The 17880-nt window shown below is 35.3% G+C and overlaps 1 protein-coding gene across 5 annotated transcripts in view; it reads left to right on the forward strand.

The window, feature by feature from the left end:
* The window catches only part of LOC121325668 (protein bicaudal C homolog 1-like), a 93992-nt gene that overhangs the window by 43646 nt on the left and 32466 nt on the right, over positions 1–17880 (forward strand). For all 5 annotated transcript variants that reach the window (XM_041268515.1, XM_041268516.1, XM_041268517.1 and 2 more), the window contains exon 3: positions 6497–6566. In XM_041268515.1, the coding sequence (XP_041124449.1) occupies positions 6497–6566 (70 nt within the window). The remainder of the gene's footprint in view (positions 1–6496; positions 6567–17880) is intronic.

Consider the following 17880-nt stretch of genomic DNA (forward strand, 5'->3'; position numbering starts at 1 on the left):
TCAAAGCTCTTTTCAAAATGGCCACTCTAGTGCACTGGGGTTTGAGATCTGTCATTAAATCACTGGAGGAAGAGCGATTTAAAATAAATAAATAATAATAATTATAAGAACAAGTGCTTTGACTTTTTTTTGTTCTGTATCACATCATGGATCTGTTACCTGTTTGACAATATGGGCAGTAACAATCCTACACATCCAGTGCACTGGAATGGTCATTTTGAAAAGAGCTTTGAAACAGGCTCCAACGTTTTATAAATGCAAAAAGTTGTCAGGATGTTAACTATGAAAATAAGGTACGTTATTTAAACGGTTGAAGCAACACGTGGGGATGTGGAATGCTATTTTTTTTTTTTTTCGGAAACCCTGCTACTTACTCTTTATAGTGTGAATGTGTGTTCATAAAAACAAAGTAATTCTAACAATCACACACACTCTCATACTTTTAAGTTGCTGCATGGATGTGTCATGGCAAGATGTACTTAGAGGTTGGGCATAAAACAATAAAAAAACCTTATGTCATGTGTTTCAAGTTCACACACAAGAAAATCTTTAGCCGTTGAAGAACATAAGGGATTCTGTTCCGGAGTTCCTGGATGCTGTCTCTTGAGTTTTACAGATAGTCGCTCATTCTCTTACTCACTGTCTGTGGCTCTTCCGGTTTGTGCAGCAGTAAGCTGGTCTGTCTCTGCAAGCTGTTTTTGACCCGCAGAAATGCATGGAGTTGTTTCCTGAGTGATTGGTAGGGTTTTTCCAGAACTGGAATTGAAGCAGCATGGATTTGGCACCTAATTCTATTTTTTTTTTGTAACATTTACTGAAAAGTGTGTTTTAAGTCAACAACGTGTAACTTTTGATGCTGTGCTATCCAGTCTGTTTTTGTGCAGAGGTTTAAAAAAATATTGTCATCTTACTGTAACTCCATCTTCCATTTGCACTTTGTTGTAAAATATGAGTGCAGATGTGCCCATAATGAAAGCCAGTAATTCTAATTCCAGTAAATTATCTAATCAGCCAAATAAACACTTTGTTTTTTTTTTGTTTTTTTTTTTTTTTTTTTTTTTAAAAACTAATGAGAACCTCCATGTACTGTTTTGAAATAAGCATTTCTTTGTCATAACCTGGATCACTGGTCTGAGACTTGGCAGAGTTTAAGTTTGGCAAACACAAAACGTTTTGGTCAAATGCCTGCGTTCTTGAGATAGACCTTTTATTTTCAAGATGTAAGGCTTATTGCTGACATTAAGTTGAGAGAGAATGCTTATTTTATATTTGCAATATTAATTAAATCAGTAAAAATAGCATCCATTTTTGATAGCAAATAGTTTTGCTGTAAAAAGGTTGTCACACACAATTTATAATTGTGTGCATTTTAATATATTCATGCCACTCCTTGCTATAAAATAGTATAAGAGAACAACCCCCATCAGAAATACTTTTTCTTTAGAGTAGAGCCCTTCAAAATGAGACTAAATCATCTGGTGACTACTGTAAAATGGGAACATGAGTAAGTCGCTCTACCATATGACTTAAGTTTTATTTGGTATTCATGAAACTGTTGAAAGTTAACAGTCTTCATGAAATGTCAAAGTTTATTTTATTTGTCAAGACTTAAAAAAAAAAAAAAAAAAAAAAAAAAAAAAAAAAAAGCATTGTTTAAATAACTCTTGACTTATAACTTTGTGAATTAGTATGTATAGTGAACAATTAACATTATTCAAATTAAGAATTCAGGAATGCCGCCTTTTTGTTTTGTTTAACTGACTCGCCCAGCTTATTTAAATAAATCCTGGTGTGTTTTTTTTTTTTTTTTTTTTTCTTTTTAAATCACTTGACTCAAAACAGATGGTTTACATTTTGGTAGTCAACGCTGAACTATGTGTTCCCTTGGTGGACTTGCAGGAAGTGAGGAAGGTGAGCCAACTGTTTTGACTGTTGACCCTTGAACCGCAGAGTAGTCACCTATAGTAAAACGCACATTTAACATTACAAAGCAACATGCTTAAAACTCATAATTGTTTTTGTTTTTTTTTGCTGAATTAATTCAGTCATATATTCATATGATGTGATGTAGCATCATAAGACCATAAGTCTAATTACAGAGGACATTTTTCACACGCTTGGAAATAAATGACGCAGCTCTTAAAATATTAGATGTTTGGGCCACAAGGGAGTTTTAACTTGGAAAGCAGACTTTTCTTGTAATCAGCAGGCATAGTTTTTGAGTTAACAGAGCAGTTTAGATGGCCCAAAAGGAAGATATTTTCCTCCCTGAATTCGGTTTGTGCCGTGCTGACTAGTAGTAAAAATTTAAGAAAGCTGAAATTAATCACTCTGCATATGTTGAGTTAATGTGTGCTGTGTGCTTACTTGAGCAAACAAAGTCTTGAAAAATGTCCACAGGAAGAGAAGGTACTTTATTATGATGTAAACCATACTGTCCAAAATCAACATTATACAAAAGGACTAAGGCATTTGTGTTTTATGTCATTAACCACACCCAAGTTAATAGTCCAGATTTTTGCTGGTTTCACAGTACCCTCATAAATTTCTAACGACCAGATTCACAAAGTTTTATTTTTCCCATTTGTTTCTGCCTACTATAAATTCCAAGTATCTAGATTTACATTTTGTGTTTAATGTATGCTGTTTTCAATGTCTAATTTACATTGTGGCTAACAGCATGATTTTTCCAAATAAACGTCTTCTCTCTCTCTGTCTCTCTCTCTCTGATCACAATTCACTTTTTTATGAACATGGTCTGGATGATATGATTTATAGTAAATACACTCTGGGAATTATGTTGGATGCGGCTAAAAAGGGTATGGAAAATATTTGGTTTGTTTGGCTATTCTGGTGTTAAATTGCTGATGCTGTTTACTTCTAGTTCTTAAATTGTTCCTGCTCCCATACCTTTTTATGATGATTCAGATCATTCTGAGGGGTTCTTTTTTGCAGTAACTCAAATACTGGTTTATATATTTTGCTCTTCAGTTCCAGTTGTCTCATATGGAACACAGGCTAGATATAGAAGTAAGTTTAGATTCCACAGGGCAATAATGAAGCCTCCCTGTGAAGGGAGCTTGTATGGGTTTGTGAATCTGCTGCTACCACTACAGATATGAATATATCAGAAGCCATTTCAGCTAGCAACATTTTTTTTTTGACGTTCCATGTGACTATTTGCCTTCTGGAGGATGAAGACCTCACGCTTCCAGATACACAGCTGTATTCTGTGATTTATCTGGGTCAAGGATTATATTTGGCAAGAAAAATTAACGTGCCAGTTTTTTTTATAAAGCTGCCATCGCCACAGTGTCCTAAGCAGTGGAGGCTTCTTGGAGGAGGCAAGGGAGGCACAGCCTCCTCAACTTTTCAAAGGGAAAAAAAAATAATAATATAGTATTATAGTTTAATCATGTTCAATAAAATAAAATAAAATTATTGGCTAAAATGTAATTTTTTTTTTTTTTTTTTTTTAATTCATTTCCCTCTGGGTGCGACTCTCTGTGTGTCACATGTCACTAGCGTTGGCTATGGTGTTCTGGTCCTGGAGGAGCGTGATGTGTTTTTTTTTTTGGTTTGTTTTTTTTTTAGCAAAGGGAGGCTAGCCTCTCTTCTCCCATTTAAACACAGTGTTGGCAGTGGCAGATCTAAGCACAGGTTTTAATTGGAGGAGACAGAGTTTTTTTTTTTTTTTTTTGTCTTTTTTTGTCTCTAATGACTAACTCCTGTCTGTCTGACACACTAGTAGATCGGATGATCTGACCCTTCTGAAGCACTGCTGGATTGAATTTGAAATGCAGGATAATGCAGTTGATCAGCAGATTAAGACTCCATTTGCAAGGCTAGATTTATACTGAAAAACTCAAGATAAAATCTGAAGGGAAGCCATAACCAAAAATTGAAATTGCTAATAAGAATAGGTCATTTCATTTGGCAGTAGAACATTATGTTTTGAAGTTACATATTTGAAGGGAAAATTTGAAACTTTTAATTGTCACGCATACTAGAGTACAGGGCAGGGAGTCTTAGCGTTTTTTTTTTTTTTTTTTTTTCACTTTTAGCAAAGTTATCACACTAATGCAGTAACAGCCTTTCAGAATCTAAAAATTGACTTTTACAACTGGAAAATACTTGCTTAAAGGCTTAGAAATGAAAAACTAGCTCAAGTTGCAAGTAAGTCAGTTAGTTCCCTGTTTGTGGGTGTATTTTATTTTTATTTATTTTTTTACCGTAAGGACTGATGACTAATACAGAGAAAATTACTCATACAACCCTTAAAGTTAACAATACTATTTTTTTCAATATAAATCAATAAAAAATGACGCTTGCTTTACTCCAAATGCACTCAAACTGAATGGGGGGAAAAATAGAAGCCCATAGAGTTACCCTTTTGTTGTGTTCGTGCGCCTGCGGTATACATAAGTTCAATTTAAATCAGTCTGATTTACATTTTTTAAAACAGTAAAAACTGAAATTAGAAAATAATAAAATGGATGTTATTTATTAATCTGTTTTTATTGTAACTCCCTCACTGTCAATGTTAATGTGTGATGTTAAAGCTGCAAATCATGTTTAACATGATGTTAAAAATCCCCATTTCCGTAATGCTAATAATACTGAAAAAAACTACTTTTGTTTAAATGTTCAATATTATTTCAAATGTTATCCCTTTACAGGAGATTTCTGATGACCTTAGAATGCTATGGATAAGGCAAAAAATAGATCTTGCACATTCTGTGAAAAAAGGTTTTAAACAAATTGCAATACTTCCCAAGTCTTTTTTTTCAGAATTTGCTAGACGGCATGGGCACTTGGATTAGAACCGTGTGCTATGGTCATATGAGACTAAAATAGAGCTCTTTGGCCCATGCATACCAGCGGTGCATTTGGTGCTGAAAGAAGGATGCGTATGCAGAAAAGAACCTCATACCTACTATGGTGTTGGATCTTTGTTATGGGGCTGTTTTGCTTCCACTGGTCCTGGGTCCTTTGCTAAAGTCAACGGCATCATAAACTCTACCAAGTACCAGGACATTTTAGCCACAAACCTGGTTCTCTCTGCCAGGAGGCTGAAACTTGGCCACGAGTGGATCCAGCAAAACAGTGACCCCAAGCACACATCAAAATCCACAAAGAAATGGTTAATTGACCACAAAATCAACATTTTGCAATGGCCATCTTAGTCTCCGGACTTGAATCTCATTGAAAACCTGTGGTTTGAATTGAAGAGGGCAGTCCATAAGCGCAGACCGAAGGATATCAAGGATCTGGAAAGATTCTGTATGAAGGAATGTCTAAGATCCCTTCCAATGTGTTCTCCAATTTTCATAAATTGTAGAAAAAGGCTCAGTGTCGTTATCCTTGCAAGGGGAGGGTGCACAAAGTATTGAAAACAAGGGTGCCAATAATTGACACTTTATTTTTGGGGAAATACATTTATAATTTGATAAATGTGTAATTTTGGTTGATTCCCATGAATCATTAATAAAGTACAATATATTCCGCATGTTGGAAAATTATATTATAGCTCATTACCTGTGTTTATTTTATACAGCCTTTTTTGCTCATCTTTATCAAGGGTGCCAATAATTTTGGAGGTGCATATATATATATATATATATATATATATATATATATATATATATTATATATATATATATTTTTTTTTAAAATTTATAAATTTATTTTATATAAATCCAAGAGCATAGTAGAAATAATAAACCTGATCCTTGTGCTTTTTAAGCTGTTTTTTTTTTCCACTTCTAAATGAAACCATTCAAGTTTGTACCATCTGCAAGCCAAAATAAATTGAATTTGATCCTGTACTTTTCGTGTTAAAACAACTTATCAAATTCTAAATGGCACATGATACTTTTTATTAAAAGTATCATGTGAAAGTTCACTAAACAGTCAATATTAATGGCAACTCCTGTAGCTTGTTTTTAGTATGCAGTGCCTTATTTATGCATGCATGCATGCACGTATGTCAAATATTTTGGGAGCTCTTGCAATACTTGATAAAATGTATTAAGCAGATTAAGAATTGAAATGTACAGTTTCTGCATTATGGGAATTACATACATATTTAAATATAGGTATAAATTAGGTAAATATTTAGTTCCTGAGATCTGAGGTGGTTAAAAATGCAGCATTGAACATTTTTATTTACCTTTGATTCATTCTGAGGTCATTGAAGGGCTCTTTCAAACACTAGCCATGGATTTGGTGTGTTTTGCTGTTCTATGAATCTCTCGGAGAAGTTCCATTACCAGTGTTATCAATGTTATACAGTGTGGTACTGTATGATTCAGATCAGGCATGGTTTCACAAATCAATTTTACTTCATGTTTACAAACCATGCAATTACAGTTGCAAGTACCCTGACATTGTACTTCTGAGGATGCCTTGTTTTAATTGACACAACCCTCTATTTCTATCTATTATTTATGCACTGCCTCGTTTCTTAAATCATTTTCAATGACTGTTTTTACAGATTATGGAAGAAACTAAAACCCAGATTGCGTGGCCTTCTAAACTGAAGATAGGTGCCAAGTCTAAGAAAGGTAAGCATTTTAATATACTTGGATGCTTACTAGCAAGGAGCAGTCTGCAAACAGTATACTGTAAATTAGTAAATATTTGTATTTAAACTTGGAATAGGTAAATATTTTAAAATACAATGATATTGATTCTGCTTTCTGGTACCTAATCACTCTCTCCAATGGTCCAGCTGTCTGACCCACAGTACAGGTTACAGTGACAGGACGCTGCAGTGTATCTGGAGAGTAGTTACTACTTTTTTAATACTGAATTAACAAAAAAAACAAGCAAAATAAAGTGGAACCAGTAATGATAATAAATCTAAGGAGCTAGAATTGTTATTTTTTTAAGTATTGGTTAGAATCGTTCCGCGCCAATATTCTTGGAGTTATGGGTTCTAATACGTGACTTGTTTATTGTTACATTGTAAAAAATGGGGGGGAAATAACTTGCCTGAATATTTTATATTAACAAACCAAATTCCAAAACTAGTTTGAGACAAATCATTAACATTGGCTGATAGCCAACCGCAATGTTTTTTTTTAATGGTTTTCTTTTGGAAAGTAATAGTAAGTTGATCGCAATGTGAGTGGGAGAAATTGTGACTCTGTGTGCAGTTGTACATTTGAGTGGTTTTGTTGTGAGCATTCTAGACAGTTCATCCTAATTTATCTAACCTATAGATCATAAAACATCGGTAAGCTGTCTGAATAATTTGTGGTTATCAATTCATCCACTGAATAAGGCCCAATGAAGGTCGTCAATTCCAGGAGTACACAGAAACTTAACATCACTAAGAGATGAAACTCATAACTTTAAACTCTGCATTATTGCTGTAAGCCTCTGAATGGCAGATACTGTATGTAACCTCCTTGGTTAGGAATATGCCGATAGTTTTATATTGTTTGTTTTTAATTGAATTCAAGCACAAATAAGTCTACATGAAGTAATTGAAATATGTATATGTGTTTGGCCTTAAGTTTAGAAAAGGGAAAAGAGTATTTATATTAACATTTCATAACATTAAGGTAATCTTTAAACCAAAGCTATTCCAGGAGCATCCTGGGAAGAAAGTGAGTAGAGGCACTGTGAAGGTGTTTAGCTTTGGAGTGTCTTTCAATAGACAAATCAGCAATCTGAAAAACATACCGTAGTAGTCACAATATTTTCATTCTAATCCCATATTAAAAGGAGAAACACTAAAACATATCAGTTTATGTAAGGAATATGTAATATAAGAGATGAAAACAACAGACAAAGGAGATTCGCATCAACAATGTTCTCAATGTATTGCAGTGACAGCATGAAAGCAGCAAGTAGCTTGTAATTTAAATGTAGGCCATTCAAAAATGGAGTTAAAACTTATTGAACTTTCTACATTTTTTAAGCAGCCTTTCATTTAGCTTCTTTAAGACCTAAAGCTTTTTTATTCAAGCGTAACCTACACAGAGTTGTTGTAAATTTCTGTAAATCTGGGAAGGAATGCAGTTTGGCATGTTTGGTTTTCAGGATGAGTTTAATGTTGCGTTGTAGCTAAATAAAACATAATTGACCCTCCTCAAGATGATAACCTTCAGTTTTTAGATTTAACTTTTAGATATAAATGTAAAATATCTATCAATCCTGAACAATAGTGTCTGGCTTAATAGCAAATGTTGTTCTGGGTGAGGGAAAGAAATGCACATAAATTGTGCTTTTTTATCTTGAAGGGTTTTGGTGCATTGCTGTTTTCCATATTGTTCAATAAGGTTCAGGATTTCAGTGTGGGAGATAAAACAACAACGTGCTCTTAAGGTTAGATACTGGGCAGACATCTCTGAAATAACGCCAGCTAAAGTGTAAGTTGAATTGAGCTAATTGTTCAGAACAAATCAAAGAAAAAGGACAAAAGTCATGTTTTTTTAGAGGAATAACATATAGGGGTTCAAGTTGATGCATTGATGTTTGCAAAGGTTACTGTTGTAGAAGAACAAAAAAACACTAAAATAAAACCCTTGTTTTGCCTTGTGGGGGTGCTAGTGTGCTGATACTCTAGAAACCCTTCTATCCCTTTGATCAAGTGAAAGAGGGAGAGGTTTTGGGTTTTTTTTATGATGTCCTGAAGTCCATTTTTATAACCATTATAAAAATATGGTTTTATTTGTGGATAATTCTGTGTTAAGGTGCTTTGACTGAGTTCAGAAGCTGCTCTTCGGTTCATGTTGCCTGCCACAGACATGTGTAATTTAGACTTGATCAGCTGAAGTTTTTTTTTATATTGGTAAATGCACAGGAGTGTATTGCTAGCAATAAAAAAGGAAACTTGATCCAAAGTAGCTCCTTACTAGACTGTGCCAACTCTTGCTTTTATAAAGACAATTTTCCTGATATAGCCTGTGTTACATATCTGTGACAGGCAACTTAAACGGAAGTGAAAGATATACCAAGGTAAGAGGCAATGTACAAAAACTAAATGAAATTTGAAGCTATGTACTCTTCTAATGTGTGTGCCACTTAGGATTTTTAGGAATGACATTCAATTGCAGAACTTTCACTGTAGCCATGGCCATTGGCTTTGCTTCCTTTGAGAATGCAGATCATTTATGTAGTTCACATGTTGTAACACTAATTGCTGTTCAGTGTCAAGTTTTTGTTAGTGTCAAGATATTTCATGGGTCAGAGGTTATATAAATATTGGTACATTTAAGCCTGGTATACTGCTTGGCAGATGGCCCTTAATTCTCTTCTCAAATAGAAAATGACCCCATGGAGAGTTTGGTCTTAATAATTATAAAGCATTTGCAGTTTTCTTTCTACTACTTATAATTGCAGTTGGACTATGAAATATTGAGCGATCAAAGTGTGTTAAACTGTATACATAGGACTGTGTGTCAAGGAATAACACCTTTCACTTTTGATGGGGCATAGTCTGAGCAAGAACCTATTTACTCCTGTAACCTGTAAAAATTCAAGTGGATTTTTCTTGCCTTTTTGAAAAAAGTGACATTTATAGCATTTGATTGATTTTTAAGAAATGATCCACAGTACCGCTGGTATAGTATACAGTGTACAGTAAGAGCAATATATTAAGAGTATGCCTGAGTTCTTGCTATAAATTAATATTATTGAAATGGCACCTCTTCCTCTGCCTTCAGAAAGTTCTACTAATCATGTCCATCCCATTTAGCTCTGCCCAGCTCTCTACACTCTACACCTGTGAGGATTTCAGTGTCTTGCATGCTAAAAGGGCTAAAATGAGCGTGGATAATGAGATTGCTGGCATCATAGAGAGTGCTTTTGGCAACTGATTGATTATATTCTAAAAAAAATGAAATCCAGTTTGGTTAACTAAAACTTGGATTGATGGTGAAAGGAATTCAGTTTGGATGCTTGCTCTATAATCACTTACTGAGATTAGTTTCCTCATTCTCTTGAGGTCACAGAGTGCAAAGAGAGATGTCATCCAAGGCTGTTATACTTTTTGTTTACTGTGTTCACCTATTTTAAGGAAAATCTAATTCTTAATCTTTTAAAACCAGTGACAGCCAACTCGGATACACTTCTGAGTCTTGATATTAACCTCCTCCTTTGCATTTTACTTGTTTTGTAACATTAACAGTTGTGTTTTTCTTTCACAAAAATTGTACTAATTGCATGTTGATGTAAAGACCTTGATAAAAATTGTTCCTTTGAGTCTTACATGAAGAGCCTACAGTATATACAAGCCACTAAGTTGTAGTTTGGTGGGAGAAAAGATGGTTCAAAGTCATTTCAGCCAATGTGAACATCTCGTCAAAGGCATTGAACAGGTGTGATAAGCAAGCATCCTCTAGTTTTTCTATTTCATCTTTTAACATTTCCAGACAGTTTTTTTCCCCTGTTCTAACACTATAAACTCACTTCCTGTCTTACAGGTAATAGTACTCCCCTCTGTGCCTTAAACTTGGTCTATGCGTCACACAGGAAACTGTGTGAGGTCCTGTAATCTGTAACAGAGGAAACAGTTAGTATACTACTGTCTTCATCCAATTTTATTATTTGTAACTTTGCAATGCAGTGGCCACAATACTATCAAACACTCCTATCTGAATGATGCACTGAATTTATATTATTAGCTGGATTATATAAACACTGTGAGGTAACTGTGATATTGACTCTGACCTAATATGGCTGCCATATTGACATTTTGGGTTTCTATTGTATGCTTTGTCTAAATTTGATACAAAGCTGTAGGATTTCAGTTAACTTAATGTTGTGAAGAAAAAAAGGACAGTTTTGCTGTCATGCCTCTTTGACATATGCATACGTTTACGAACCACTCAGTAAGAGATGCAAGTCCGGTTACATTATGCTACTGGAGATGCTTTTTTTATTGTTCGCAATAACCAACAAACAAAAAAGCAAACGTTTCTAGTTACACGTATCTTTACAGTTGTGATCTGAACAGCTGTTAAGTAGATGGAGATTTATTTAAACCCGACCCAACATCAAACGATTTAAGCAAACATTCTATGGATAAATGGTCAGAGCTGAAATGTATTGCAGGTGCTTTCTGGTCTTGTGGACTTGAGCGAGTTAATATAATGTCATCGTATTAATATTAAAACAGGTTCTAGGCTAAAGGTGCAAGTCATATACAAAACAAAATGAAATGTCTGCGTCTAAATGCCAGAAATAAATTGTTCGAGCTAGAAGCACACGTCAACTGAAAAGTGTGACGTTGTTGGAATCAAAAACTTGGCTTAATCCTGAAGATGGAGAATAATTCCACATACAGGGGTATAAACTATTCCAAAAAGATTGACTAGATAGGAGAGGAGGAGGACTAAATCCAATATGTTAGGGATGGGCTAAAACTAAAAAACATTGATTTTCCCTCAGTCTACAAACCAAAGTAAGTCCATTTATGTCGAGCTATTGGTGTATGTTACAGACCACTAGGTATATTATTATACCAAGAAATGAAAGCGTCAATGTGCCCAATATAAACTGTGAAAATCCAGTGGGATGTGGTGACGTAGAAACTGAAATGATTGATGCAGTGAATCAGGACATGTGTGTAATATATAATAGTATTATTATTATTATTAGTAGTAGTAGTCGTAGTCGTACCACCACTGGGGTCAAATGATCATTTCTAAAAATTATTTGGACCAAAGTACACATTACAAGACTGGTATTATCTGCAAATTTGACAAACTTGGGGGAGTAGTGGACTCTGCAGCCCAGCTAATTCAAAGGATTTGGACCATATATGTAACTGGGCAAACTTGTGGAAAATGAATTTTAATGCTAAGAAATGTAAAGTACATTGGGCATAAAAATCCATCTATGAAATGAACAGGATGGAAATAGGGGATGAGGACTTTTATAAACAGATCTGGGGGGGGGGGGGGGGGGGTTATAGTGGAGTTGTCATTAAAAGTATCTTGCCAATGTGATGAGACCATTAAAAAGGCAAATACAATGTTTGTCTATAATGCAAAAAGTGTGAAATACAAGTCGAGAGGTTATGTTCAGATTGTACAATGCCCAAGTTAGACCCCCACATAGAAGACTGGGTACATAAGTAGAAGCTGCGTAAAAGTACGTATAGAACCGAAGGGAAGCTCTTTTTTACACAGTGACAAATGTATGGAATAGCCTTCCAGGTGAAGTTGTAGGATTTACAACACTGGGAACATTTAAAAAAAAAAGACTAGATTCTGTGCTATTAAATTAGTTTATGCCCCTGAAGGGGGATAAACTAATTTTGATTTGCATTAAAGGGACATAATGTTTGTAAATGTATATTTGAAGATATATCATCATTAGCAACTTCTGCAAAGGGCTGATAAGATGGCTCATCATTTGCTTGGAATGAAAGAACATTAATACTCATGGATATCTTTGAAATATGTTAATACAGACTGCTTCTCTTGACTCAAGGATATCTCAGAAATACAGGCTACCTAGTAGTTGCAGTTGGATGGTTAGATTTAAATATATATATTTCTATATATAAGCATCTCTCTGTGTATTTTTTATTGTATTTTTTATAAATACATTAAACAGTTTAATACATAACCAGACATCATTGTGCCATAATACTGATGTCTCAGAACAAAGCATAATCTCACAAACGAGGTGTTATAGGTTAGTCTATACTTTTTATACCGATCTTTTGTACTTGGAAGCCATCCACAGCTTTTGAATGTTTTCTGCTGTCTTTGAACTGCAGAACCCCACATACATTATTGCATGTTCCAAACTTTCAGAATAGTTTCTTATCCCCCACTGGGGATGCATATTACACACTTCAGTCTTGCATAAATGTGGAGACTTGTCAGGCTGGTAGCAGTTGGAGGAACCCAATCTGTCTGGCATTTCATCTGTCACACATTCTTGCATATCTAAAAGCGCTTGTTCAGTTGTGAACAAAATTGGTTAGCACAAGTAAAATCTAGGATAGAAACTCTACACCCACTTTAAAATTTTTCACCTTTTGTTGCCTTAAAGCCTGGAATTAAAATGCATTAATTTTTTTGTATTTATTTATTTATCTACACATCCTACCCCACAACTTCCAAGTGAAAAAAATATTCTAGAAATTTGTAGAAAATAAAAATAAAAACTGAAATAGCTTGGTTGGATAAGTGTCCACCTCCCTTGTAATAACACTCCTAAATAAGCTCAGGTGTAACCAATTGCTTCAAAATCACACACCAAGTTAAGTGGCCTCCACTGGTGTTAAATCGTAGTGATTCACGTGATTTCTAGATAAATTCAGCAGTTCCTGTAGGTTCCCTGTGCTGGGTAGTGCATTTCAAAGCAAAGACTCAACCATGAGCACCAAGGAGCTTTCAGAAGAACTCCGAGACAAAGTTGTTGAAAGACAAAGATCAGCGGATGGGTATAAAAAAAATATCAAAGGCCTTGAATATCCCTTGAAGCACTGTCCAGATGATTATTAAGAAGTGGAAGGTGTATGGCACCACCAAGACCCTACCTAGATCAGGCCGTCCCTCCAAACTGGATGACCGAGCAAGAAGGAGACTGATCAGAGAGGCTGCCAAGAGGCAAATGGCAACTTTGCAAGAGCTACAGGCTTTTATGGCCAAGACTAGTCAAAGTGTGCATGTGACAACAATATCCCAAGCACTCCACAAATCTGGCCTGTATTTTCCTCAAGAAGTCCCACCTTGAATTCCATTTGAAGTATGCAAAGTATGTGGTCTTACGAAACTAAAATGCAACTTTTTGGGCTAAATGCAAAGCGTTGTGTTTGGCGCAAACCCAAAACAACGCATCAGCCAAAGAACACCATCCCTACTGTGAAGCATGGTGATGGCAGCATCATGTTATGGGGATGTTTCTCATCGGCAGGGACTGGGGCACTTGTCAGGATAGAAGGGAAAATGAATGGAGCAAAGTTCAGAGAAGTCCTTGAGGAAATTGGGGATACAAGTTCACCTTTCAGCATGACAACGACCCAGAGCACACAGCCAGAGCTACACTGGAGTGGCTAAGGAACAAAAAAGTAAATGTCCTTGAGTGGCCCAGTCAGAGCCCTGACCTAAATCTAATCGAAAATTTGTGGCATTGCTGTCCATCAACAATCCCCAAAGAACTTGACAGAGCTTGAACAGTTTTGTAAAGAAGAATGGTCAAATATTTCCAAATCTAGGTGTACAAAGTTGGTAGAGACCTATACCAACAGACTCACAGCTGTATTTGCTGCCAAAGGTGCTTCCACCAAGTATTAACTCAGGGGGATGGAGACTTATCCAATTATGATGTTTCAGTTTTGTATATTTTTATATATATATATATATATATATATATATGAAATCTCCAAAGGAATGTGTTCTAAATTTATTTTAAAGTACTAAACAATTTGTATTGTTCTTGTACCCTGTAAAGTGATATTTGTACATGTTGCACTTTTTTGTAGGCAAGTCTGGACAAATGGTAATTGTTTTGTATTAAAATTGGAGTGAAATGTGTTGTTCTATTACTAAAAAATTAATGTTATATTGAATATTAGTTTTAGTTTTACTTTGTATAAAGGAGGTTGTCCATCCAGGAAACAATAAGCCACTTCCATGTCCTACTTGAGTCCATGTTTAAATGGGCACTTGACAGGTGCTGTTGTGTAGAGGCAAGTATCAATCCTGAAAGTGATACTGCAACTATGATTTACTAAGATGAAAAATGGTTGGCAAAGTGGCGTTTTAAAATTGTTAACCAAATATAATACTATTTAGCTAATAAAAGCCATTCCTTAGAAGCAAAGAATAATGCTTTGGGTGTGTGTAACTTGTGTTTTTTTTCCACTTTTGTATTATAGGATGGATTTCTAACAAGGGGGATTAGAAATTGATCTGATGTACCTTTTATAATAAATAGCGTTGTTTTTAAACATTCATTAATGGAACAGGAACATTATAAAAAAGGCGATAATGCATGCTAGCATTTGTTCCCCAGTTACTGTTGCAAAACCAATTTACTGTCTGCAATAAATCTACACCTATACAACAAAATTTACAAGCAGACCAGAGTGGAAACTGTCATTCTGACCGCTTTACCCGAAGTGAAGTAAAACCTGAAGGCAGAAGCAGCTGTGAAAACAGGCCAGTCTGTGCCGCTGAGGCCTTATCTCACTTTTTTTTTTTTTTTTACTGCATGCTTAATGTGTGTGCCTTGGGTACCATGGTTACCTGCTAGGCAGCTGAATCATGCAGCTTGGTATGCTCTTCTGTCAAACCCCACTCGTGAAGGGAGGGGGGGTTTAAGTCCCCATGCTTTTTTTATTTTATTTTTTTTATTGAGGCCTGTGTTCTTTTGTCAGCAGAATTTTTGGAAAAGACTTTTCAGACTGTTTGGTTCCCAAGGGTATAAATTGCAGGGACTAACTTTGTTACAGTGCAGCATAGACCTTTAAAAAAGTTGGCAGTTTTCACGTTATTTTTTCTTAGCTGTCCCCTTGACAACAGAACTATTGGTGCAGGTATTCTGTGTCTGCTCAGCTGTGGAGTCAAAATTATTTTACAGCTCCCCTCTGGACCTTTGTGGATAAACCATGGAGGGAATTATTTTGGCTGTAAAGAGGTTTTTTTGTGTTTTCTTTTTGTTGTTTTTTTTATGACATCACCTAAAGCTATTGGATACGTTAACTTTAGAAAAAAACAGACAAATCATCTAAGTGAGTACCTTCTGCAGTGTCCAACAGACTGCTTAACAAAACTATGCATACGTATGGCATGGGAAAATACATATTTCAAGTGCAGTCTTGTTAGGATATGGCTTAAATAGTAAACCTATAATTGTTTCATCTGTTAAGCTATTGCTATGGCACCTACTGTACAGAAGGCAGACCAAGAACCAGTAGCCTTCCATTACAAACCCAACTTGTCCAAAACCCAATGTGCTTTTTTTTAAAGTTCAGGTATGTGTCTCATTTTATGTACAACAGATAACAAGGTGCAATAAAAATTCTCAAAGCTTTTTACTCCATATCGTCCTTAGCACATTTTTTGTCCTTAAAGAAAAAACACCACATTCAATTTTAAAACAAATGGGAAACAACTTGAGACTACTCCAAAGCCCCTACATTAAATCTCTAGAGTTTTTGTTTTGTTTGTTCCTGTTTTGTGTCTATATTGGGTGCATTTTTACTTAACACATTGTGATAATGATGATACTAGCTTCGAGAACCTAAGCCAAGTGTTGTAGAATTAAAAGAAACTTAGTAAACTGTTTGACAAGCATTTCAAAGTCTTTCTCAATGTCTTCAATGGGGAAAGGAATTCTGGGTCACGTTATTATACCATAGAGCAGGGGTGGCCAACCCTGGTCCTGGAGAGCCACACTCACATAGGTTTTATAGGTAACCCTTAAATAATGAATTTCTGAAGAATGTAAGCTGTTGATCAGTGTAGACTGTTCATTTGTTGAGTGGTCAGCTCTGGTCCATGAGAGCTGCAGGGTGTTCATGTTTGTGTTCCAAATTATCTCTAAATTAACTGAACAAGTTACTACTTAAATTGAAAAAAAAATACTGCTTAACTAGTCAAAATGAAATTGTTCCAAGTCTTTAGAAATACATACAACCTTAAACTGTGGCTCTCAGGACCAGGGTTGGCCACCCATGCATAGAGTTTGGTTGGGTCTGCACCCCCAGGTGGCAAGTTGTGAAACTCTCTTATATACCCTTAATGAAAAATTAGTGCATTCTGGTCACTTCACTAAAAAAGAGTTTTGACTTTTTTCAAAACTTAAAACAAAAATAAGTATTGACAATGCCACTTTTTCATCTAATACCAACTAATAGCTGTTTTTAAGTTTAAACGGTTTAGTAAAATATACATTATTTGAGCTTGAACTGACAAGTTATTTTGTATGTAATAAATATCTAGTTGTTTAATGACATAGCAATGTGGTAATTAATCTTTGGAAATGATTTAACAGGAACACTGTTCTGGATGAATGGTCAGTAGGCTGGATTTAACCCATGACTACACTGAGGATAATATGAATCAGAGTGCAATGCTGTTCAACATTGTTGTGCTTAATACCAGGGTCTTATGGTTTTTATTCCAATTTAAGCTCTCAATTAACTTAATTGATCTAACTGTTTGTTCAATTGGACATGTTTAACATTTTTTTTTCTTTCAGAGTTGATGATTTAAAAATGCATTTGATTCAAGGCCTATAACACAACCTATAAAACATGTTGAGGCCTGGGAGAAGTGTTACATTTGTCCAGCTAATCAAATAATTAGACCAATTCAGTAATTGAGACCTTGGTTCGAACAAAAGCCATAATAATAATAATAATAATAATAATAATACTCTATTTTATATAGCGCCGACAAGACAGGTCTCAGCTGAGCAATGTTCTTTAGATGGAAAAAGGACAACTTGGTAATATTCTTAACATGCGGCTCAAAGGTAAAGCTAGGGTCAGAAATGACCCCCCAAGTTTCTCATTTTAGAACAAAACTCCGTTGGCACTCTGTCAATGATCATGTTTTGACTACTGCGGCCTTCCAGGAACTGAGTTTTTGACACCCCTGCTTTAGGCATATGTGTCAACCTATTTTACACTGTAGCTGTGGTGTTAAATACCAGTTTTGTATCTATGTATGTGTGAAGCAGAAAAGAAAGAAAAGACAAACTGTTTGTTTTAGACCCCGATTTAACGGATGCCGAAGGAAACATTTATGAATTCTGAATTGAAATCAGCTACATACTAGAAATCTATAAAAATGTCTCCTTTTTTTAAATGTAAAACACACTTTGTGTCTGTAGTTTGTAACTGTCCTTGGCACTGGTTTAATCCATTAACCTTCTTCGTGCCATTCTGATTCTGTTCAC

The sequence above is a fragment of the Polyodon spathula genome, chromosome 13 (assembly GCF_017654505.1).
Source record: "Polyodon spathula isolate WHYD16114869_AA chromosome 13, ASM1765450v1, whole genome shotgun sequence".
NCBI classification, from domain to species: domain Eukaryota; kingdom Metazoa; phylum Chordata; class Actinopteri; order Acipenseriformes; family Polyodontidae; genus Polyodon; species Polyodon spathula.